This window comes from Misgurnus anguillicaudatus, chromosome 14 (assembly GCF_027580225.2).
Source record: "Misgurnus anguillicaudatus chromosome 14, ASM2758022v2, whole genome shotgun sequence".
In the NCBI taxonomy this organism is placed as follows: domain Eukaryota; kingdom Metazoa; phylum Chordata; class Actinopteri; order Cypriniformes; family Cobitidae; genus Misgurnus; species Misgurnus anguillicaudatus.
Genome location: NC_073350.2, coordinates 23,302,511 through 23,327,723, shown reverse-complemented (window position 1 = coordinate 23,327,723; position 25,213 = coordinate 23,302,511). Strand labels below are relative to the sequence as shown.

The 25,213-nt window shown below is 37.3% G+C and overlaps 2 protein-coding genes across 8 annotated transcripts in view; one reads left to right on the top strand and one right to left on the bottom strand.

The window, feature by feature from the left end:
* barx1 (BARX homeobox 1) overlaps window positions 1-25,213 on the bottom strand; it is a 102,768-nt gene that overhangs the window by 3,437 nt on the left and 74,118 nt on the right. The gene's annotated exons all lie outside the window — the stretch shown is intronic.
* ptpdc1a (protein tyrosine phosphatase domain containing 1a) lies at window positions 1,539-18,971 on the top strand. 2 transcript variants are annotated; one of them, XM_055183504.2, is made up of 10 exons: window positions 1,539-1,760; window positions 9,626-9,724; window positions 11,849-12,020; window positions 12,489-12,569; window positions 12,646-12,764; window positions 13,238-13,375; window positions 15,554-16,671; window positions 16,771-16,956; window positions 17,057-17,167; window positions 17,261-18,969. In XM_055183504.2, the coding sequence occupies exons 2-10, from the start codon at window positions 9,634-9,636 to the stop codon at window positions 17,387-17,389; spliced, it is 2,145 nt and encodes a 714-aa protein (XP_055039479.2). In that variant the 5' UTR covers window positions 1,539-1,760; window positions 9,626-9,633; the 3' UTR covers window positions 17,390-18,969. The 2 variants fall into 2 exon arrangements, with proteins under 2 accessions (XP_055039479.2, XP_055039478.2); XM_055183503.2 differs by lacking the exons at window positions 1,539-1,760; window positions 9,626-9,724 and adding an exon at window positions 11,086-11,752 and having other exon boundaries at window positions 17,261-18,971.

The window sequence follows — 25,213 nt, the reverse complement described above, 5'->3', positions numbered from 1 at the left end:
ATTGTTATTTTAAGTCGTTTTTATTTAAATTCTATAGCCTATTCAAAGCGCATAATCTCAAATAATAAATAAAGTAAAAAAATAAATATAGCCTATGAAATAAAATAAATATATATTTTATAAATATAGTCGTGAAACGCTGCAACTCGATCGAATAGGCTACGTTTATTTTGTCTTTCTGAAAATTGGTAAACAATATCGTCTTTTTGGCCTTCGTTATTTAAAAAGTTGCATGCCTCTCTTTTTCTCTCGAGCTCTCTATTTGCCCTTTTTTAAATAAATGATTAAATTGTGTATCATCATAAGTTGCGTCCATAGTTCACAAATCCAGGTTTGGAGAAAATATTTAAATATAAATATAGAATTGTTAGGCATATTAGTGTAAATATTATCAATATCATTTTAATGTATTATTTTATTACCTACTGTAGTTATACTTAATTATGATAAAACAGTTATGAAAAATTGAAGAGTTGTTTTAGAGAAATTTAATTAATTAAACGTTGAAGGAAATATTACGGTGTATTACGGTGATCGAAATGCAGAAGAGGAATAGAGAGTCATTTTAGCCCTCTCATACACGCAGGGTAATAGAAATAGGGTTCTTCATAGTAAGTTTAAGAACACTGTCTCTGCTGAGAGAGCACATCTGTATTTCAACCACTAGGCGACATCAAGTGAATGTCAGATTGCAAAAATCAACGTGTCAACGACTGTGCACCATTTTTATTTACATTTCTGCTTATGTTCAGATATCAAATACAATACTTTTTAGCTGGAGCATTATGAGAGCTCAGATACTCTATATATTATTATTTATTAAAGTCATTATTAACTAATTTACCACTGGAAGTAGGATTAGTAGCCAGGTAAAATTATGAAAATTAGTGACCACGTCAACCAAAAAGCAAGCCAGGCTTAGAACTATGTTTCTTCATCGATAAACTAATAGGCCTATTACAATGACATAATCCAAAACACAAACACGCAAAAACATTGACGATATGGTCGTCGTTAACATGATTAATAGTGTCAAGTTTATTTGACACGTGCACGATATGTCAGTGACTTAACGTGAGGTACAGGTAGCCTACAGGAGTACAAAATGAAGTAAAACTTTTTTTTTTTAATTACTTCATTCGTTTGTGATATGTTTCTATAATGAATTATGGTAATGATCTGTACTCTCAGGTATATCAATTGTTTCAGTGTTGTTTTAGTGCGGGTAACTCAAGTGCACTTTTAAGGTCACTAGATTCATTCACATTCTCCTCAAACACAGCGCCTCCGATCTGTCATTGACCGTTTTCCCTCGGAGGTCGCATTTCTAGGCTGCCTACGTCATCAAGACCGTCTTATTTCAGATTCAGAATATTAACAAGTATAAAGTTGACTATTATTCTCAATCGTTAATTGTTGTAATATGCTTATGACTTGTGAATGAAATGCTTAGTTAACTTAAATAAACCAGGCTTGATGACGAATGCAGCGTACAGTACATATGCGACCTCCGCAGGCTGCAGCCTTCGGACTGAGAAACGGCCAATAATAGCGGTCATCTGGTCACGTGACTGTGGATCGACCAATGAGAAGCATCATCTGTTTCACCAACCTGTTACAATGGCAACATCCTTTTGAGCTGAGAAAGCGATACAAATGCACGCCGCCCTGTTTATCGACGACTCGTGCTTTCGTAATTCACCACGAGTCCGATGAAAACTACTAACCGTGGCTAACAAAATCCAGATCCAAGAACAGAGGTATGTAACAATCTTAAACATTAGCCTTGATGTTAGCCTTTGCTTTAGCATGATAGCATTGTTGTTGTTAGCTAGCTGAGAGATGAATTGTAGGAGATTAAGCATGCAGTCTGTTAGTTTAACTTACAGGTAACTTAGGCTATCTAGTGATCCGGAATTTTTAACTCTATAAGATGTATAATTGCTATACTGCGGAGCAAAAGGGGGATACGCTTTACATGGTATTTTTTAAAGTTAAAAACCCCAAATAAACCTAAGGTGTGTTATTATTCATGTGGTCAAGGTTGAGTTCACATATAGCATCCTATTACACAAACTTCTAGTATGCACAGTACATTATGTTTAGTATTTTGAAGGTATTATACACGGTTCATGTGCGTGTGCAGTGCTGTAAAGAAAAAACTAGCTTTAGTTTTAGGTCATTCAAAATTTACATTTATTCATTTAGGATACGTTTTTATCCAAAGTGACTTACAAATGAGGGAAAATTCAACAGTTTGTCATAGGAGCTTACAATAAACAGAAAAAGGTACAGATTTGTCTTTTTATTGTTTCATAGACCATGCCCTTATTTTTTGATAAAATGCAAAAAAGTCATTATGGGATTGCAGTGCTCCTGTGGTTTGCCTATGTATAAGCATTAACACATGGTGTCTGTGTATTTAACTTTTTAAGCACCAAAGCTAGCCTAATTAATGACCTGATGGCTCCATTTGACTTAAGACCTTAAGAAAAGCTTAAAGGATTAGTCAATTTTCTTAAAAAAAATCCAGATAATTTACTCACCACCATGTCATCCAAAATGTTGATGTCTGTCTTTGTTCAGTCGAGAAGAAATAATGTTTTTTGAGAAAAACATTCCAGGATTTTTCTCATTTTAATGGACTTTAATGGACCCCAACACTTAAAGGAATAGTCTACTCATTTTCAATATTAAAATATGTTATTACCTTAACTAAGAATTGTTGATACATCCCTCTATCATCTGTGTGCGTGCACGTAAGCGCTGGAGCGCGCTGTGACGCTTCGATAGCATTTAGCTTAGCCCCATTCATTCAATGGTACCATTTAGAGATAAAGTTAGAAGTGACCAAACACATCAACGTTTTTCCTATTTAAGACGAGTAGTTATACGAGCAAGTTTGGTGGTACAAAATAAAACGTAGCGCTTTTCTAAGCGGATTTAAAAGAGGAACTATATTTTATGGCGTAATAGCACTTTTGGGAGTACTTCGACTCGGCGCAGTAACACCCTCCCTCTCCCATTATGAGAGTGAGAAGGGGAGCGGACTTTTCAGGCGAGTCGAAGTACTCCCAAAAGTGCTATTACGCCATAAAATATAGTTCCTCTTTTAAATCCGCTTAGAAAAGCGCTACGTTTTATTTTGTACCACCAAACTTGCTTGTATAACTACTCGTCTTAAATAGGAAAAACGTTGATGTGTTTGGTCACTTCTAACTTTATCTCTAAATGCAGCTCTGATATAAATTTAACAAAGAATTTCTTCATCTTGAACTTTGGTCCGGGTTCATGCTGCAGTTTATTCTTATATTCATGTAAATAAACTGGACTTCACAAAATGTTTCCCATGATAGATCTCTACATAGAGCAGCTGAGAAGAGGTCATGTGAAGATTACTGTAGGTTTAAGTGCTATGATTGGACAACACTTGAACTCAGTCAAGATCTGTGGTCATATCTATTATGCGGCCTCACTAAGACATTCAAGCTGTCATTTACAATTCAGGAAAGAGGGTCTGATTAAATTTCAGATTATACTGCAGTAAAATATACCCAAGAAACTTTCTGTTGATCTGTCCTAGGAATTGACTATTTATTGAAGAAAACCCATTATTGGCTATTTTATAGTAATTTCTTATTACTTTTTATAAAAACACAAATCAATGTTTTTTTTTAGCTTGTAGTTATTAAAACTAACTGGTAGCTGGGTTAAAATCAGTGCAATTACAATAAAAACCAACTTGTATTTTAAAATGGAACTACATTGATATAAAGTATGTTTACACTGCCTTTTAAAACTCTGTTTTGCAAATGCTTTAAAAAATCAGTTCAAAGTTCAGATGAAAGTGATCGCCGCCCTTTGATTTAAATCCAGTGGGCGGCATTCAACGATTCATCCAAAGCCCGGATTCACAGCTTTTGTAAGGGTGACAGTGTTTCCAAGCATGTTCATAATGTAAATTTATTAAAAATGTATTCATCTTTTTAATCATAATACTTATAAAATATGATGTGCTCTGATAAATAAATAAATAAATAATTGCTTGCTAAGGCAGCACATATACTAAAATTGGATCAAAACAGAAGAGAAAATTAGATTCTTTCTCTTGTGTTTTGAAACAGCCTGAACTGAAAGATAAAGTGAATTCATGAACAGAAATTTAAGATGGACTGAAATGACACACGATGGACCAACATAAAACTGTCTTTTTCTATTAAACGGATAGTTCACCCAAAAATGACAATTGTATCACCATTTACTTAACCTCATGTTGTTTTAAACCTTTATGAGTTTCTTTATCAAAATATCCCCTTTTGTGTTCAACAGTAACCACACAGTTGATGATACCCATTGACTTTCATAGTAGGAAAAACAAATACTATGGAAGTCAATGTCAATTGTGTGATTACCATCATTTTTTTAAAAATATTTTCTTTTGTGTTCAACAAAATAAGGAAATTTTGGGTTTAAAACTAATTGAAGTTGAGTAAATGATGTCAGAATTTGTATTTTTGGGTATACTATTCCTATAAGACCAGAAAAATTAATTCTCAATCAGATAACTAGTGAACAGTGATTGACCAGTCTCAGGTTCAGTTTTTGGATAGCTCAAGTGCAGTTTCACTTTGTTGAATCAGTAGTGTACGTTACAATGCAAATGTGTCGTGTCCTGTGTCCTCTCATTTTACTATGAATTAATCATAACGTATCAAATGAATGTTAAAATCATTTTACAAGCGGCCAATCTTGTTACACAACAAATAATTACTATGGAAAGCAGCATATTTTTTCCAATTACTAGGATAAATGACAAAGGAGCCGGTAGCACACCTGCATAGTCATTAATAGGTGCGTACTAACAGCAATGTCCAATAACAATAAAAGGAACAGAAAATCCTGCAAAAGTCGTATGACCTTCATGGGACCAAATCGCTGATGATTAAAATGTTTTTACTTTAAAGCTTAAATAGCATCCAGAACTTTTCTCTCTAATATTTTAAATGCTCATATGAATAAAAGTTTTTGACTTTGAAATAATGCCTGAGATTTACAGTAGCAGGACGGTTAGTCATTATGACTGCAGTGCTTATCTGTGATTAAAGTACTGACCTGTACAGTCACAATGGTAATACGAGAAGTTGACAGTTGATATGTTGTGGAGTGTAAGGTTAAACTGACGCATTGCAGTTTCCAGTCTCACTTTATAATGTATCCAATAGCCTAGTAAATACTCACTCAGTAAAGGGGAAACAATCATTTATAGGTTATTACTGAGAAAAGTCAATTTGTTACATTACATTAAATTTATGCATTTGGCAGATGCTTTGATCTAAAAATGTCAGTGCATTAAAATGTATACATTATATATATAACTATGTGTGTGTTCCCTGAGTTTGAACCCATGTTTGAAGAACATTACAGGGTTTCCACACCTTAGTTAACTTAAAATTCAAGGACTTTCCAGGTCTAATACCCTCAAATTCAAGGATTAAATGTGGGGACACATTTCAAGTGAGAGCAAGGTTACATCGTGTTACCTGTTAAGATATAATGTTACAGTTCCCTGTCAAGGGAACCCTCGCTGCGTCACTGCAGTGACACTTTAGGGGTAGGTGCGTGTGAATGTGTATATCAAATTTAATGGTGATGCTTAACGACAAAGACGGGGTGACGCAGGAGCCAGAAAGTATATCGCTATTTGAAATATTGCCAAAGACGGCATTACAGCGCAGCGTCTCGTTCCCTTCTCAGAGAACAACATTTACATACGTAACGTAACCCAAGACGTTTTCATGTGTCAAACACAACTATGATAAGAAGCATTTTGGTATGAATCAACATTCGCATACAGAAGATATAACCATTTAAAGTGAACAGTTTAGCACGTGTGCTTAAAAAGTCTAGATTTTTATGATATTAACCTACACTACACAGGGAATAGGGATGTAACGGTATCAAAATGGTATGGTAGTATTTCGTTATGATGCCCACGGTACGATAATTATTGGAACATTTACAGGAAGGAAAAAACAAATGAAAAACTGCCATAAGTGTTTATTAAACAAGACTGAACATTAAAATGTACAAAGTGTAGTGTAGTGTTTACAATTTTCATAAAAAGGACAAAAATAATTGGTAATATGTAATAAAATAAAAAATAAAGTTTCAGTTTAGTTTGTCAACTTTAAACAACTCCCAATCAGTCAGGTTTTAAGAATTGAGTCACTCCCTCAATTGAACTATTTAGGGCCCGAGCACCGAGGAGCAGGCCAGAATGGCCTGCACCATAGGTGCAAAGCCCTATTGTTTTTGCTCAGATTCTTCTGCTTTTTCTTCCCCGAAATGAATCGCATTTTTGAGGGCCTAAACATGCTCGAAAACTCATGAAACTTTGCACACGCGTCAGAATTGACGAAAATTTACATGTGGTATAGCCGTCAGAAGTGGGCGTGTAGAAATGGCTCGATAGCGCCACCTGCAAAATTTCAAAAGAACAACCCTCCCGCTACGAAAAACGTACAGATACGGAATTTGGTAGGATCATCTATCACCTCAAGACCTACAAAAAAGTCCCTTGGAACCAGGCTCTAAAACCCACAGGAAGTCGGCCATTTAGAATTTTTGCTGTGATTTCTGTGCAAATTTTGGCATTTCCAGGCTTCGTACTTTAACGAACTCCTCCTAGAGATTTAATCCGATCATCATCATATTTGGCCAGTATCATCTAAAGGCCTTTGCGATGTTAAATTGCGGAGCTTTTGACTTTTCGTTGGAGGGCGTGTCCGTGGGGGCCTGACAAATTTCAGCGTTTTTGCCATGAAACAGGATGTTGTTCTAACTCCGGCATACAATGTCCAATCTGCCACACCATTCACATGTTTGATAAGGGTCTTGACCTGAACACATTTCCATGCCAAAATTCAGCTTCAGTCATAGCGCCACCTAGAGGTAGCAGGAAATGCCATGTTTTACGCCATGATTTACTGCTCTTAGAGATTTAATCAAATCATCATCATATCTGGTCAGACTGATTTTAAGCCCTTTGCGATGATAAATTGCGAAGATCTTGACTTTTCGTTGGAGGGCGTGTCCGTGGCGGACTGGCAAATTGTGATGTTTCGCAATGAAACATGAAGTTGTTGTAATTCCGGCATACATTGTCCGATCTGCCCCCGACTTCACACATTTGATAAGGGTCCTGGCCTGAACACATAAACATGGCATAATTCAGTAACAGTCATAGCGCCACCTAGAGGCAGCAGGAAATACCATGTTTTACGCTGTGACTTACTGCTCTTAGATATTTAAACATATCAACATCATATTTAACCAGTGTAATCTCAAGACAACGAAAAACAACGACCTTGACTTTTCATTAAAGGGCGTGTCCATGGCGGCCTCGCAAAGTATCGCTAAATGAATCGCATTTTGACAGGCTAAACAAGCTCAAAAAGTAATAAAACGTTGCACACACGTCAGAAGTGGCGAAAATTTACATGTGGCATAGCCGCCAGAAGTGGGCGTGTAAAAATGGCTCAATAGCGCCACCTGCAAAATTTCAAGAGAACAGCCCCGCCGCTATGAAAACCTACAGATACGAAATTGGGTAGGATCATCTTTCACCCCAAGACCTACAAAAAAGTCTCTTGGAGCGAAGCTCTAAACCCCACAGGAAGTCGGCCATTTTGATTTTTCTCTTTGATTTCTGTGCAAATTTTGTCATTTCCAGCCTTCGTACTTTAACAAACTCCTCCTAGAGATTTTATCAGATCGTCATCATATTTGGTCAATCTCATCTAAAGGCCTTTGCGATGTTAAATTGTGGAGCTTTTGACTTTTCATTGGAGGGTGTGTCTGTGGCGGCCTGACAAAGTTCAGCATTTTCACCATGAAACAGGAAGTTGTTATAACTAAGGCATACAATGTCCAATCTGACCCATGCTTCACATGTTTGATAAGAGTCTTGGCCTGAACACATTTCAATGCCAATATTCAGCTTCAGTCATAGCGCCACCTAGAGGTAGCAGGAAATGCCATGTTTTACGCTGTGATTTACTGCTCTTAAAGATTTAATAAAATCATCATCATATTTGGTCAGACTGATTTTAAGCCCTTTGCGATGATAAATTGGCAAGATCTTGACTTTTCGTTGAAGGGCGTGTCCATGGCAGCCTGGCAAAGTGTGATGTTTCACCATGAAACAGGAAGCTGTTGTAATTCAGGCATACATTGTTTGATCTGCTCCAGACTTCACACGTTTGATAAGGGTCCCGGCCTGAACACGTCAATATAACAATAATCAGGTACCGTCATAGCACCACCTGCTGCACACAGGCGGTGTGGCACATTTTTTTTTTTTTTGAATATCCACCTATATTTACCCACTTTAATTCATATCCCCCTGGTTCACTGCTTTACTAATGCCATAGGGTGGCGGTGCACATGTGTGAGAGGGCCCTTCCATCGCTGCTTGCAGCTTTAATTATTATTATTATTATTAATGCTAATGCTTGGTACTCCTATGAAAGCAACAGTTGTGATTGTAGAATCAAAAAAAGAAGATAGGAATTGACCCATCTTAAAACCTGAAAACAAAAACAACCCAGTAAAAATGAAAATAGCAGCTTACCTAGAGCTGAGGTCAGCTCACTCCATACAGGGGTGCGTTTCCCAATCGGAAGTCTGCAGCCTCCATAGGTCGCATTTGTAGGCTGCATACGTCATGAAGACCGTCTTATTTTCAGAATATTAACACTTTTCAAGTTGATTAGTATTCTTATTTAATCGTATATTGTTGTAACACGCTTATAACTTGCGAATGTAATACTCAGTTAACTTAAATACACCAGGGGTGTAATGACGGATGCAGCCTGAATATGCGACCTAAGGAGGCTGCCTTCTAATTGAGAAAATGCATACACACTCTCCTCATTTACGGATTTACTCACTCTCGTTTTTTGTATGTCCATCACATTTTGTCCTCTCTTTTCTTATCACAGCGAACGCAAACTTTTTCCACACGTCAGATTTAAAATTCGCGTTTCTTTTGCTTCCTCCACTCGCTCCACTTGGCCGGAAAAATACTACACGTGTTGCCCGGAAGACCTAACATTTACCGAATCATGTGACCACGGTGGTACCGGGAAAGTTTATACCGCAATAACACGAAATATATATTACCGTTACATCCCTAACAGGGAATAATATGGTTTTTTTTCCAAGGGATTTGAATTTTCCCCCCAGATTCACACACTTTCAAGGATTTCAAGGACCCAGTGGGAACCCTGACATTATTTCCTTTCCTAAATGAAAAAAAAAACCCACTCAAGATCTCATTTAAAAAGCACATGTGTAAACTGTCTACTTCATGTCCCTCTGTATATAGCATATGGAAGGAAGAGGTTGTCACCTCCTTATATATTATATATGCTCCTTGTCCCACTGTGGCCAGCCAGTGTTACTAATGTGCGACGCAGCAGACTGTACATTGTCCTCCCAGGAGGGAAAACTCCCTGGCAACCATCCTTACAGCTTCCCTTTTTTTGTTGTGTCCTGACTGTTTACTTCAACACGACTGTGTTGTGTCTGAGTGTCTGACATCATGTTTGCTTCCACCTTGCAGTGTCGGCCATGGCAGCAGGCGTCAGTTTACTGAGTGACCTGCCGTACACCAGCGGCACTTCAGTGAACAGCAAAGACGTAACCACTGATATGGAGCCAGGTAATATATAGATTTTTTTCCTACCTGTGATCGATTGTTTTTTTTTTTTGTGTGTGTTTTTATGTCTTTATTCTTGAAACTTAAAGGCACATTTTATATATGAATGGGCTGAATAGACTATAATTTTAAAATCACACTTTTAGCTAAAATATTTATAGTATGATGAAATCACTGAAGCCATATTTGTTGTTAGTTAGACTTAATTATGCAATAGTGACATGTAAATCTGGCATTACTGGTTTATTCAAAATAGGATATTGCTTTGTTTAGCCTAATTGCTTTTTACATATTTTTTAACACGTGATCGCATTAAGTCCGTAAATGCGACCTTAAGTTGTTTTGTCTGTTTTGCAATTGTCATTGACTAGAACATTTCAGGTATATTTGAATGTAAATACGTTTAAGGAAGTAAATAAGCATCTTACAACATGGATCTGCACTCATCAGACCGCTTTAAACTGATACAACATTCATTTTTACCTAGATATGGTTTGTGATACATTTTATTAGATTTTAAAGTGCACCTATTTCATTGCTAAAAAACTTATTGCGTGTATTTGGTATGATACTATGTGTTTGCGTGGTTTATGGTTAAAAACACATTATTTTCCACATATTGTACATTTTTGTAGCTCCAGATATACTGCTTTGCTCAAATGCATTGATTTTATACAAAACTCATCGACTTGAAAAGCACTGTGTCCCTGATTGGCCATCTAATCTGTACGTTGTGTCACTGTACACCGATAACTTGCATCATTGTTTACTTTGAGGTTTGTACCTTTTACATATCGTTAACATGTACTAATAAACACTTACAAGCCAGAGAAAATGTAAAATCGTGAATCGGACCATAGTTGCTCTTTAAGGGGCCGTTCACATGTCGTGCCTAAAATGCATGGAAAACACTTGCCGCGTAGGTTCTTGTCACGTGACGTGCGGTGCGCTTGCAGCATTCTAAGGGGCGGTTCACATTTCGCATCTAAAACCGCCGCGACCCTTGTTTGTTTTTTGTCAGATGACCTGCTGTGCGCTTGCGGCGTTCTGAAAAGTAAAATGTTTTTAACTCGATGCGGTGCGTACGCGCCTGGATAAAACAAGCGCTTCGCTTCCGTTATAAGCGTGCATACCACACGCCTACATTTGAAATTACGAACTTGAGCGCACAAAAGATGCGCTATGTGAACCGCCCCTAAAGAGTTACGCTACGTACACACCAAACGCGGGGTATCGCGTTACTTGTTCTAGATTAATCCCGGCGAATAGTGCGTGTTTTCGCGGCAAACGCGCCGCCCATATCGCGTCATTCGCATCGCCCCAAGCGAGGACGCTGTATGTAATCTACTAGCACAAATCGTTGAACTCGCATCTGGTGTGAAGCCACAGTTAAAATGCTTTTTTTTACTCGTAGAAAGTACTTTGACAAGTACTTTAAGCTTCGTTACATCCATTATTTCATAAGCTTTTTCAAATGTTAAGATGAATCACTGATGACTTTCCTCTTTTATCCACTTTATAGACTGCATGCTCTGAGTTACATAAAATCCTTGTATTAATTCAAATGGACATCATCAGTTGTTGTAATTCTGGCCTCTGATTGTTGAAGTGCAAGTGAATTATGCAAGCAGGGCTTTCTATCTCCATAAAATGCATCATCCTGTCTACATTTTACCTGAGACTGCACACGCAAGCTTTTGTACAACCTCCCACTGACTTCAAACTTGGTCGCCATAGAGACCCCCTTTAAAAGCAGCTGATGAACTGGTTTGATTGTATTGGTCTCTCATGTCTCTTTTGTGCAACTGGGTTATTATGTGGCGATGATACACAGTACTCATGTCAGCGTTTGGTTTGTTTAGACTATAAGAGCCTGTGCTTGTTGGATAATTGATGCTTTAGATGACATGGGCTAGATGGTCCTGAGGAGACGTCGTAAATCAGCTCTGGAAGTTCTGACTTCATTTTCGCAGAAGGTGGTAGTGGCTATTAGCATGTCCGAAGCTCAGACTGACATCAGCGGAAACGGATGTAATGTGTCATGTTTACGTTTGAGTTAGTTACTAAGGCTGTTTAGAAAATCCTGAAGGCTAATTCTGTCCGTGTTGTCTTTGTCTAACTCTTCAGTTAACGTTCGAGTCCCTACTGCAAAGTACACCAAAGTTGGCGAGACTCTGAGGCACGTCATTCCTGGACATATGCAGTGTTCAATGGCGTGCGGTGGTCGGGCTTGCAAATATGAAAACCCATCTCGCTGGAGCAATGAAGAACAAGCCATCAAGGGACTGTACTCGTCCTGGTAAGCTATGTTTCACTTTCTTGCATCGCTTGAAGTAAAAAGATCAATATTTGGCAAAGAGTTTTAATGAAGTCATTCATTGACTTTATTTAGCTTAACACACTCCAGAAATGAAACAAATGTCTTTTAATATGACATGACATTATATTTATAAATGATTAAACTAAATACATTTGAACGTCTTGTCTTATCTAAAAACTGAAAGTAAACAGGGTGGACTTGTGGAGTATTTGCATTCATAAAAAATTAGCTTAAAACATTTCAAATCAATATTTAATGTTTCTTACGTGATTTATAAGGGAAATAGCTGTGTAATAAACAGAATAATGTATACATTATTCCTTGCTTGTTATGTTGTTGTTGTTTTTTAAGGGAAAATAGTCAGGAACAGGTGCTTTTAATTTTATTGTGTGTATATATACAGTACGGTAATATTAACAGCTTGCATTTCAATTCAATCTTTCAAAGGATAACCGATAATCTTTTAGCCATGGCGAGGCCTTCCACTGAAATCATCGAAAGATTCAACATCATTGAACAATTCCAGACGTGTGTAAAATTATGCTAACAAGTAATTCCCGTGATGCACCATGTCCGGCTTTGTTGACACTTTACTTCCTTCTAGGTGTGGCTTAAAGACTGTAATAAACTTGCAACGTCCAGGGGAACATGCCAGCTGCGGCAGCACCCTTGAGCCAGAGAGCGGTTTCACTTATCGCCCGGAGGTTTTCATGGAAGCAGGGAGTGAGTATGCCAAACACGTACACAAACGTTCACCTATTACCTTTTCAGTAGTCAGTGGAATTAGTCTAGGTCTATTATCGCTAAATCTATTAGCGCTATTATCACATCAAGTCGTTGACAAGCTAAAGAACATTTGCTTTATAAATATGCAGCAATTGTGTTTGCTGGAGTTGTTCAGGTTCAGTGTGGGTTTTGAGGCTTAGGGGGATTGGCAAACCTTAACAAGATCTCCTGAGATCGTTGCTTTGCTTGTAGGCAGCACCTTCTGGGAAACTATAAGTCGCAATTTTCCGCAGAGCGCAGCGTGTCGGGACACGCATGAAATGTCTTTTAAATTAAGAGTTGGCACTGATTAGATGTCCTCTCCTTTGTGTGTTTTCCCAATTATCCTGAACGTGAATTTATGGTATTACATAAACAAGCATAAACGTTTTATTTTGCTTCTCTGGTTCACATCTTTTATATTTTCCTAGTTTATTTCTACAACTTTGGATGGAAGGATTATGGGGTGGCATCCTTGACTACTATCCTTGACATGGTGAAAGTTATGTCATTTGCCATGCAAGAGGGAAAAATGGCCGTTCACTGCCATGCTGGACTTGGCAGGACAGGTCAGTATCTTGATTCTCTTTAAACATTTTAAGAGCTCAGAAGCCGCTTAACGCCACCTCCGTCATAAATGAGATGGTGGTATTGACCGAGTGCTCTCGGCATGTATTGCGTGTTCATCGGGTACTTTGCTTCAGATCCACTTGGTCCCAGCCTCAGTCCATTCCGAAAATCCTTTAAGCTACACTATAAAAAATACTAGGTTATTTTCAACCTAGCGTTGGGTCAAAAAGGGACAAACCCAAACCTTTTGGGTTATAATTATATATATATATATATATATATATATATATATATATATATATATATATATATATATATGTAAGCAATAAGGTACGTGAGGCTGTGCTGTATCGTGAATAAGTAACGGCTGAAGGGCGTTGTTAGGCACGACGCGAAGCGGAGTGCCTGCAACCCCTTCAGCCGTTACTTATTCACGACACAGCACTTGCCTCGAGTACCTTACTGCTTTTATAAAACGGTTACCACACAATATTAAAGTAAAAAAAATATTAGTGCAACTTTCATGAAGTTAAATCAATAAAAGCATTCCTTCCGCTAGAAAAAATAGTCCCTGACTGCGAACAACAACATGAAAGCTCAAATAAAAACAACAAACTGTTCTCAGACTTTGTCTCATTATATGTTTATGTGTTGCTAAGGGTGTTGCTAAGGGCGCAGTGATATTAAATAGAACCGTTGGGTAAAGCGGTCATAGCAGTGTTTTATTGTGAATAAAGCACACCTGTTGACCAATCAGAATCAAGGATTGGAACTAGCCGTTTTATAAATATATAATAATATGCGTTTGGCAGACGCTTTTATCCAAAGTGACTTACAGTGCCTTACTAGCTATACATTTTTTTTCTTTAATTAGTATTAAAAAAATCTATGACCTTTTGCGCCGCAAACGCAATGCTCTACCAATTTACAGAGTTACCACGAGTCATGGAATTCCTGGAATATCATGGAATTCCTGGAATATCATGGAATTTTAAATGTTCTATTTAAAAAAATTCAGTCATTGAATGTCAGGATCTTTTATATATTTTTTGTCCAAGACATGGAATTCCTGGAATATCATAGAATTTTAAATGGTCTACTTAAAAAAATTCCAGTCATTGAAAGTCAGGAACTTTTATATATTTTTTGTCCAAGTCATGGAATATTAGCGATTTTGTTTATCGCTTTAAATTTTTTTTGGATTTTAAAATGTAATCTGCTTGTTGAGGTTGTGATGTAAGGAATGCCGTTTCCGCGTCCAAGCCTCCACTAATTTCAAGTGAGACTACAATCTAAACAGCCATTTCTTGGCATTGTTTATTCATTTCACACATTTAAGCTACATTTTTTAATAAACTCACAGTGTACATTACATTACTAGTAGGGCTGTAACGATTAATTGTGCAAATGCACGTTTTCTCAATGCATTTTAATGTATTAGGGTGAAATCCCGACATCCCAAAGCCAGGGGCCGCTCTCGTGCAGAAACTCCATTTGTGCCACAGAAGAAGTAGTTTTACGAACGCTATTCCAGGAAATGTCTATAAGAATATTTATATCGCTGTTCTTCAAATTGTTTCAGGTATTTTCATGATAATAAAGAATATTTTGAACGATTTTGTTTAACGAGTGTTGCTTTTTTAAATGCACGTTATAAACGACTCGGACTCATAGTGATTTTAGATTGATAAGAACTTCCTACTGACCAAATGCCATAGTACACGCTCAAGCTGTGCATGAAACACAGAATCGGAGCCTTGCGATTCAGAATCGATTTCAGACAGGCATTTTTACTGGGACATGCGATTAATTGTTACAGCCCTAATTATTAGGCTTGCGGCATCTCAGACATGGGTCATGAAAATTCAGCTTTTTAGTCAGTGAAAGTCCGGGAATTTGACATTTGGCTTCGAGTGGGAACCCTGAATTTGACCTATGCTGGGTTGTTTTAACCTATTGTTGGGTCAAATATATTTTCTGGGTTAATTTAACCCGACGGCTGTGCTCATCCCTTTTTGACCCAACCCTGGGTTGAAAATAAGGAGAAAACATGAGTTTAGATCTTTCTCCATTTTACTGTGCTAACAGTACTTTTTACTACTTTTACAATGTAGCAAAACATAACACACGTGTTTATGTATAAATAACCCATAATGTGCATGTATTTGTCTCTCTAGGTGTTTTAATAGCGTGCTTCTTAGTATTCACATGCCGGATGAGTGCAGATCAGGCTATTCTGTTCGTCCGAGCTAAACGGCCAAATTCCATCCAGACTCGTGGCCAACTGTTGTGTGTGCGAGAATTCGCCCAGTTTCTTTTGCCACTGCGAAGTGTGTTCTCGTGTGCCGAGCCCAAAGCTCACGCGGTCACGTTGTCGCAATACTTGACTCGTCAGCGCCATATGCTACACGGATATGAAGCGAGGCAAATGAAGAACATGCCAAAGATCGTCCATCTGGTCTGCAGGCTCCTACTGGACATAGCAGAGAACCGACAAACTGTGGAAGAGGAGGTGTTGGAGATTCCAGACCTTACGGAGGAAGTAAAGAAGACGGTCTCCCTGCAAGCCATCCAACAGTTGGGGAAAGAGATGAGAGGGAAGGGGATTCCAGTCTCCTCACCTCGGTCTCCTGAACAACCCAACTTTCCTCTTAAAGTACCATGTGCTTCATTTCATGACCAGGAGTTTAATTTGCTTTGGAGATCGGCAACAGTGGACAATACCGAAAAGTCTCAACTCGCCTTAAGAAAATATCTTAGCTATAGTGATTCAGCCTTGCACAAACTGGACTTCAGGATTCAAGGAATGCCATGTCCCCAAAATTCTCTTGGAAGCAAATTTGGTTCAGATCTTTCTGAACGCTACATATCACAGAGCAGATTATCCGCACAAACCCCTGATCTTCAACCATTTGAACCTCCATTGACCAATGAAAGCAAAAGCAATCCCAACCATGACTCTTTAACCAGTACTTCCCTGGTACAATCCGATAAAGCTCAAAGTCCAAAACCCTGCTCTCCTATCACCAAAAAACGGACAGCTATGAAGGAGGCAAAGCGCAGCATGTCTTATGGATTTTTATGGAGGACCACCACGGACAACAGTACAAAGTGGACCACAGAACTTGATGGAAATGTTCAAACGTGTCAAGATGTCAACGAACAATTTACTAATGTTCCCATGTTAACACTTCAAAATGAACTCACACCTGAGACTCGGCATCTGTTTGTGGCCAAAGCTCTTACAATGGACATACAAGGAGAGGAACTTGGGAATACAGTCTCAGTGTGGCAGGTAGGAGCAGTAATGTAGTCACCTCTCTCTTATTCATTTTTTGCTTGGATTCAGATATTTACTGAGTGAGAAAATGAACACATTGGCTTTGCTCCTCAGACAGAGCTGAACTCTCGTGAAGGTGCATGGGAGAGGTTGTGCAGCGAGAGAGATCCTGTAGTGCTAGCCACGCTCATGTGGTCCTGGCTAGAGCAGTTAAAGGAACCCGTTATCACAAAAGATGATGTTGAGACTTTGGCTGAAAGGAGATGCAATCCCCAACATGCTCTGAATTCACTTGACAAGGTATCAAGCTTGATAAACAAATGCTTTTCATTACAAACGCAACCTTTACTCAGATTTGTGGATGTAATTGTGTAAATAACCATCTGTTTTTGTTATTTAGGGACAAAATCAAACTCTTCTGTGTATTCTTGACTGTGCTGCTCATTTGCTTAATATACCAGATGATGTTGAGGACGCCTTTGTTGAACGTACAATCAAAGCATTAACTTGGGTATGTCAGTGTCAGTTTTTGCCTAATAAGGGGTTTAAAATGCATTTCTTTTTTTGGTGTTTTATCCAAATTATGTTTTTTTATCTTATCCAGATTTCCTCTGATTCAGAGAATGAGCAGTTCATCTATAAGACTTTAAAAGAAGTTGTGATCCAAATCCTCAATGATCTGAGGGCAAAAGCAATGGAGGAGCTGACCTATCACTGTCCACATATACCCTGATCGGTATACCAAGAAACACTGGATCTGTATAGCACTCAGATGCAAAACACTCTAAGGGGGCATGCACAACAAAGCTTTTACGCCAGCGGCCGGCACATGTTTTCAATTGTTTCCAATGGAAGCTCTGCATTTTTTTAAATAAGCCATCAGCTAGCGGTTTTCTTACACGCTGAAAACCGGCGCTGAGCACCGAGAGTTGAAAAATATTCAACTTAAAGTGAAAAGCTCCGCTCGTCAATGTCAATTCTCACACGGCCGTCCAATCACAGCGGAGGAGGGGCGGGACATTACCACAGCAACCAACTGGCTCACAGCTATAGTATCACAGCTACCAAAGCGCTCAGCTGAAGAAAGCTGGCACTCAGCTGAAAAACAGCTGGCATTCTGCATCCTCCAGGCGTTTTCAGCCGCGTTTAAAGTTTTGGTGTGCACAACCCCTAAGTGCATCTGACATGTTTTCTTGTAAATAAGCTTTTTTTATCTTTAAGGATTCTGACAACAAGCCGTTATTTCTGAATGGCTTGTGGCCGGGATTAAGTTGGTTTGAAGATAATGTATTTGATGAGCATATAATGCGTGCCGAGAGCAATCGGTTAATATCATTTATCTAAGAAATCTGCTTTTTCATTTTGCCTTTGTCATGACAACTTTTTCAAGTAATGTTTTAACACACTTTTTTACGAGACAAAACTAATTACTGCCATACACGTGCCACACAATGTTTTGTTAGGCTATTTTTCTAATTTGTTCTTAATATTTATTTTTTGTACACATGCTATTTATTAGGTTACTGATAAAAAATATTTATTGGAAAGTATTTCTTTATTTATTTTTTATTTTAATGTTTTTGTTGGCTGTAATAAATATGATTTTCATAGTATTTATTCATCATATACTGTAGTTTAAAAGATGTACCTCCTTTTTGGCTGAACCAAATACCATCACTGTGCAACCATGAAACCATGTTTATTTGCTTTATTGAAGAAAGCAAATATCAGATTTGTTAACTATTGCCTTTGCAATATAAAATAGTGTCTGTACAATAGAAGGGCAACTGAATGCTTTTATTCTTAATGCAATGCAGTTTACAGAGACAGCTCAGCATGGCCTTGATGACAATGCAATTCCTATTGAATTGAAGCAAAATACTGCCCTTTAGTCAGGCTTTTGCAAGATGCTCTCTGCATTTTATCGCCATTATTAGTAACTAAGCTGCTTCTTTTTTTATGTATGTTAAAGATAAACGTATGAACTGTTATCATGTTGTGTTTTAACAATGTAGTGTAACACTGTAGTGTTTAGAAATTCGACTGACCTCATTTGTCAACTAATATGCTTACATTGTCTTTTTAGGTAAATGCCAAGTAGCCAACAGTAAATGTTTATTCATTTTGTCTGTTAAAGAATTGGGTGATGTTATCTTGTCAGATGTAAAAGAGATTAATGTGGATTTTTAAAAGCACTTTTTATTTCAAGTCACTAAAATATTCATGTTGTCTTTTGTGGTATTTTTTTACATTGATTTACATTTGCTTGCATTAAACAAGTTTCATTATTTTATACTATTAAAACGAGTGTGTGTTTGATTTATAATGGTAATTCAATTTAATTGTGTTCATCCTCATTATTTTATGACTGAAGTTTATAAACAACTAACTGTAGCTTTTCATTAAAGCCGGACACATCAACTATTAAAACTCCTTGCATGTTTGAAAAGTAGAAAACGGGGGCTCTTTGTAAGAAACTGTCTTGTCTTGGGTGTCTGGATCTTTTCATTTTGCCTGCACTGCAGCTATAATTATTGCCAGAAGTGCATCAAACAAACTTGCGCTGCGCATAAGGGTGCAGTTCTCATGAGGTAGTGTGCTAGGTCAAAAAAAAAAATTCATACATGAATCACCAGATGAGTCTGGTGATAAGTTTGTAACTCTGCTTAGTGAAAATCACTGTTGCTGCATGGTTTTTGACCAGCTAAACATAACATTTTGAAATGAGCATTATTTACTATCCTCATAAAATGCTTGCATCCAGCAAAACTTGGGCCGTTTCTCAATCCGAAGGATGCAGCTTATGGAGTTCGCATATGCAGGCTGCATACAATACGTCATCAAGCCTGGTTAATTTAAGTTAACTGAGCATTACATTCGCAAGTCATAAGCAAATTGCAACAATTTACGATTAACTAAGAATAATAGTCAACTTGAAAATTGTCTATATTCTGAAATAAGACAAGTCTTCTTGATGACGTATTCAGCAAATGCGACCTCCGGAGGCTGCAGCCTTCGGATTGAGAAAACCGCCTTGATATATCCAGATAAACACCGCCACCTGGTGTTAATCATTATAGCAATCTTACAAATGATGGCAAAAGCATCAACACACCATTTATTTGTACATGTACAGTATTTATTTGTATTCAGCCTTTGTATTTATAAAACAAAAGTTCGTTATTTATATAAGTCCCATACATCTTTTCTACATACACTAGACATGACAACATTTATTGGAAAGTGTTTATTCATTTATTTTACTGTTTAATGTCTTTTACATACACTAGTATTGAACTACTGAAAGTCACTACGGATAAAACCAAATGCCAAATGACGGCGTAATATTAGTAACACTTATATATCTAAGCATAATATTTAACATTGTATATTTAATATATAATTACATATAAATAGCATATATAGGAGGCGCGGTAAATGTGAAAACACTTGTAAAGTTTACATGGTCAAAGGTTTAATTCAGCAATTCTGTAATTTTGAATGAAAATAACACTTTATATTTTGAAAGATATAGTCAGTGAAAATCAATTTTAGAGTTAAACACGAGGCGAACTTAAGTGCACGGGCGGAGATCATTCATCCGGGTATTTGAGTCGCTGCACAGACTCCTCGCGCTGCTGACCGCGAGCGAGCGTTCATCAGTATTAGCCATTAGCCGACTAGCCTTCAGCTTCTGAGGACACACTGAAGGTATGAGAGATAATTTGTTTTAAAAACGTACCTCTGTTATGGCTAAGGAAACAGCGCGTGGTCTAATCACGCATTTTCTATTTTTCTACCGTCGGGTAAACTTTCTAAGAAGTTTCTTTGGCTTATTACATATTTTTTAACGATATGTAAACTAGCTTACTGGCTAGCATGTGAGGGACCGTATCTTAGCACGTCATCTGTGTAGAGTTGATTTATTTAAAATGAGAGCCACACCAATGCTAAATGTGTCTTTTACAACCAAATCGCGATTTCATTTGTACGTGTTGCTGGGGATATTTTAGTTCGGGTTAAACGTTTTAGCAGACTAGCCCTAAAGCCGAAGACCGCCATTTTTATGCATTAAGCGAGGGAAATTTAAGCAACCTACAAAGAGTTTGGGCAGACTAACTAATACACAAGAGATGTCCACTATTATAAAGGAAAACAAATGATGGTCAATGACAAGCTGTATTTGAGCGATTCCCTGTGTTAAAAAAACATCGAGCACAGTATTAGTAATAAGTTACATGTCAATAGGAAATCTGACTGTTAGTCGTGAGATCAACAATAAAGATTATTATAAGTAAGGTAAGAGGATATTAAATCACATTGTGCACAGTCACAGACCACGTGCAGATCTGTCTTCTCCAGTAAGTCATTTTGACAGCCAGCTCGTGCAAATGAGCATCAGCAGTACTAAGTGCCGTTTCGACTGCAATCTGGCTTAAGGAAAAACTTTTCCTCTGCAGTAATCATTTGGGATGATATTAAGCTCCTGAAGGATTTATACAAGTGATGAATTAATACATTATGTTGTGTATCTGCTGCTTTTCCACGCCATGAACGTCATAAGAAACATGTATAGTATTTAACCAGTATTTTAATAAACGTTACTGATATAGTTTTTATTAAAGTTAAGTTGAGACTCAATATTGAGTTTTATGAACTGCCATCTGATTTATTAAAGCGTTTATTTCTTCAGTCAACAACATGAGTTAACTGCACTCAATAAAGTTAACTTAATTCAGTTAACTACTAGTGCACTTTAGTGAGAGTAGTGCCAACATTTATATTTACTCGCAGTGTAATCTATGGTGATTTGCAAAACTGTGCCCTTTCAAAGGAAGATGAATGATCGGAAAACATGCAGAACTGCCAAAATGTATGTTAGGTTTGTTATACCAAATGCCAAGTGAGCAAATGTAATGGATTCACTGTCAGCTGAAAATGATTATTTTGCCACTGTCTTTTACTTTGACAGGATCATTTTCCAAAGCGCTCTGTCAGTGTTGATGAATAGCCTCTTATCAATTTTTCTGTCTTGCGATAATCGCCTCCTTGGAGTGATGTTGTCATATTGATATGGCTGTAATAAAACAAATATTTTATTTCTAACATGTGCTATAAGTTAAAGATTGGGCCATAACAGTTTTTACAATCACAATTTTTGGTCCATAACAGTCTTGTTAGTTGAATGTCTGCCCATCAATTTTAGTTACTTTGTAACGCATTGCTTTTTATGAAAAGTGACATAGTTTGTCATGTTTCACAATATTAATTGATGTTTAAATGTTAAAAGTGCATTATAAAGAATACTAAGCTACCCTTAAGATGGCTGCAAACTAGACAACAAGGCATTGCCTTGATTCCCTCTTGCTTTCCTGACACTGCTGACAACTTCCACTCTACAGCCAAACTGGGCCCAATTCCGAATGTGGCGCCTTTTAATCTTGACTGAGATGTGAGTACGCAGCCAAGTCACACACAATGTCAACATGGCTTCCTAGTGCCGAAAGAGTGCCAGTAACTTGGCCAGCCCCTCCATTTTGCTGCATTACCCAGGGTGTCTGATGCAGCTCGACGGAGCATTTTGTAGTCCAATAGACGCCTGGTTGGGGTCGTTCGGTCTTTTTTCATATGTTTTTTCCCAATAATGTGCTTTGAGAAAAGTTTGTTTTATTTCAGTTTCGAACAGTTGGTTTATTTTGGGCAGCATGTTACGGACGTGATGAAACTGAATTCGTAACCTTTTCTTGTCCACAGACTGCGCTTTTGGAAACATGGTTGTTGCAGAGATGAGAGTCCTAACATGGCGGACATCAAGGACTTCGTAAAACGGCAATCCTGGTATTTCTATCCATTTGCATGGCTTCATTTGCAGGTGGAAAGAAGGTGATATTTACACCGTGGGATGAGGTAGTAGGTTGTATAGTTTTAGGGTCACACCCACACTGGGAGATAACTATACAGCCTACTGTCTTTCTCAAAGTGAAAACTGAGCTACCACTTTTTATTCTACATTTTTTTGAAATTTAATATCAGTGACGACTGCCATGATATGCTTTGAATTGTTCAAATCGAAATAAATTCTTGCTATATAGTATGTTGCATTATTTGGACTACATTGCTTGCACAGTGTGAGGTAGTAGATTGTATAGTTGTGGGATAGTGATTTTATCCTGTGTTGAAGATAACTATACAATCTATTGCCTTCCCTGAGGGGCAGAGATGCACACCAAACTGTATTAGATAATGTATTGCAATGTTTATGTAACAAGTCTCATTGTCTTAAAATAAATGTTAAAAGAGAGTTTTTGTGGAGCATTGTTATTGTATGTAGTAAAAATACAAATAAAGGTGTTTGCAAAAATGTTGTGATTTTCTTAATACTAGTTAAATTGTGAAATATTTAGCTTGTATTATAATGTGCATGGCTATATTTAGCGAGTTGCATTAGTGTATGTATGGCATACAAGAAAAATATTTTTTATATCTGAATGGATGTCTGGAAAAAAATTTTTTCAGGATTTTGTCCTGTAGTCAGTGGATTAATGAGATCCAAGAGATGGCGCTCTTGTATCGTCTATATTAAACAGTGCTGCATGCGTCTATGATGGAGCTGTAAATGTCCCTTGCAGTTTTTACTTGGCAGGCTAATCTGTCTATGTTGTTTACTGGCTTTAGTATTCCCTATGGAAAATATTATATTATATAAAAAAATTCTTCTGGGAATTGGGAATAAAATTTGGGAAGTATACTAAGGCCCAATCCCAATTCTACCCCTTAGCCCTTCCCCTTTCCCCTTTGTTATGCGCGTTCACGTGAAGGGGTAGGGGTGTCTCAATTCTCTTTTGGCTGAAGAAGAAGGGGTAGGGGTAAGGGCCAGATAGCCCTTCAAACGAAGATTTTTCAGGACCACACTTCAGACGAAGGGGTATGATAAATTTCCAATATGGCCCATAAATTTAAGTATTTTTGAACATTAAAAAGTATTTTAATAACAAATAATAACTAGTTTTATGTATACGGTTATGTTCTCAGAAAAAAGATTTGTAAAAATCGCCATGAAAACAGTTTGCTAATGTTATTGACCTTGTGATAGTTCCACAACATATATATATATTTTTAATAATTTCATTAAATATAAAATTTTATTGTATTATTTCATCTGAGCATCTATGATGTAGGAGCTAGCAACGACTTATGATGACATGTAACGGTCTAGTAGTGGTGTCCCATTTCTTAGGGGAATATTTTCAGCCCTACCCCTTGACACTCTGTTTCAAGGGGCAAGGGGTAGGGGTAGGGGTAAGGGTAAGGGCAAGGGGGAGGGGTATAAAATAGAATTGGGATTGGGCCTAAGAATCCTGTTTGTTTTGGATTTATCATCACATGCTGGAATCCTTTAACTGCTCTGTCTTATTATTATTATTATAATTATTAGTAATATTAGCAATCATTTATTTTTCCCATTTGTTGAAAGTCTCCTACTTTCTATGCATAACTTATATGTTGTATATTGTGTAAAATCAGGATGGAGGGTTGCCTAGCAACTAGAGGTTAAATTCACAATATATATTAAACATGAGCCATGCTGTCCCGTTTGGGGTTATGCCTTAGAAATTACATAGCCGTGACATAGACTGCGTCTTAAGAATGATTCTGACTAACTAGCAATTAGTTGGGGCTAATCAGTCTTATTATTTGGATTTAAATAAGACCAATCTACCTTTTTATGTAACATACTTAAAACAGTTATGATCAGTCTTGAAGAAAAAAATTCATGACTAACTTTTAAGACTAGTCTTAAGTTTTATGCAACCGGCCACAGGTCTCCATGTTCAAATTATGTAATGTAAATAATAATCACGGTCACCCATTAAAACATTAGTCTAATGATACTCTTTAAAATTTACATAATACGGGTTTTACTATATCATATATACGTATTAGTTTTTGTAGAAAAAAATATGTTGACACATTTGTTAAGCCGTAAATGCAAGGAAAACAGACAGAATGTTAAATATTGGTTATGCTTTTAATAAGGGCTGTACCTTTAAGACAAGAGCCTTGATTGATGGTTGCATTGTCCAATCAGAGTTCTTCACAATCTAAAGGCACGCTAAAGAAGGTCAATGAAGGGACGGAACACTTGTCTTGAGAAATTAGACGTTTGCACTTATGAATGCAATAAAAGTTGTGGATAAAGTATAAATGGTGAAAATTTAAGGCTTGTGTACACAAACTAAATCTAACGATTTATCTTGATATGGGAAATAAAAATGAGCTGACAGGTGTAACGGTTGAGATGCAACATCATGCACCACATTTAAAGCTCAAGCCATGTGAGTCTATTGATGAAATATTAAATGAAACGATAGGGGGGAAATTTTGAAATATTATATTCTCAAGAATCCTTAAACACTACTTGCTGCTTTATTTGTTGTTTTTAAGATGAACTGAAAAGACTTTAAAAAGAGCATATAGATCTTTACAACAATTTCTTAGTTATTACTTTATTATTGCTGTATTGCACTTGACCACTGAGTCAGCAAGTACTGTTCTT

Coding starts and splice junctions, on each gene's coding strand:
- ptpdc1a (XM_055183503.2), top strand. CDS start 11,638: ATGGTCCTGAGGAGACGTCGTAAATCAGCTCTGGAAGTTCTGACTTCA. Junction 12,570..12,645: donor ATCATTGAACAATTCCAGAC/GTGTGTAAAATT, acceptor ACTTCCTTCTAG/GTGTGGCTTAAAGACTGTAA. Junction 13,376..15,553: donor TGCTGGACTTGGCAGGACAG/GTCAGTATCTTG, acceptor TTGTCTCTCTAG/GTGTTTTAATAGCGTGCTTC.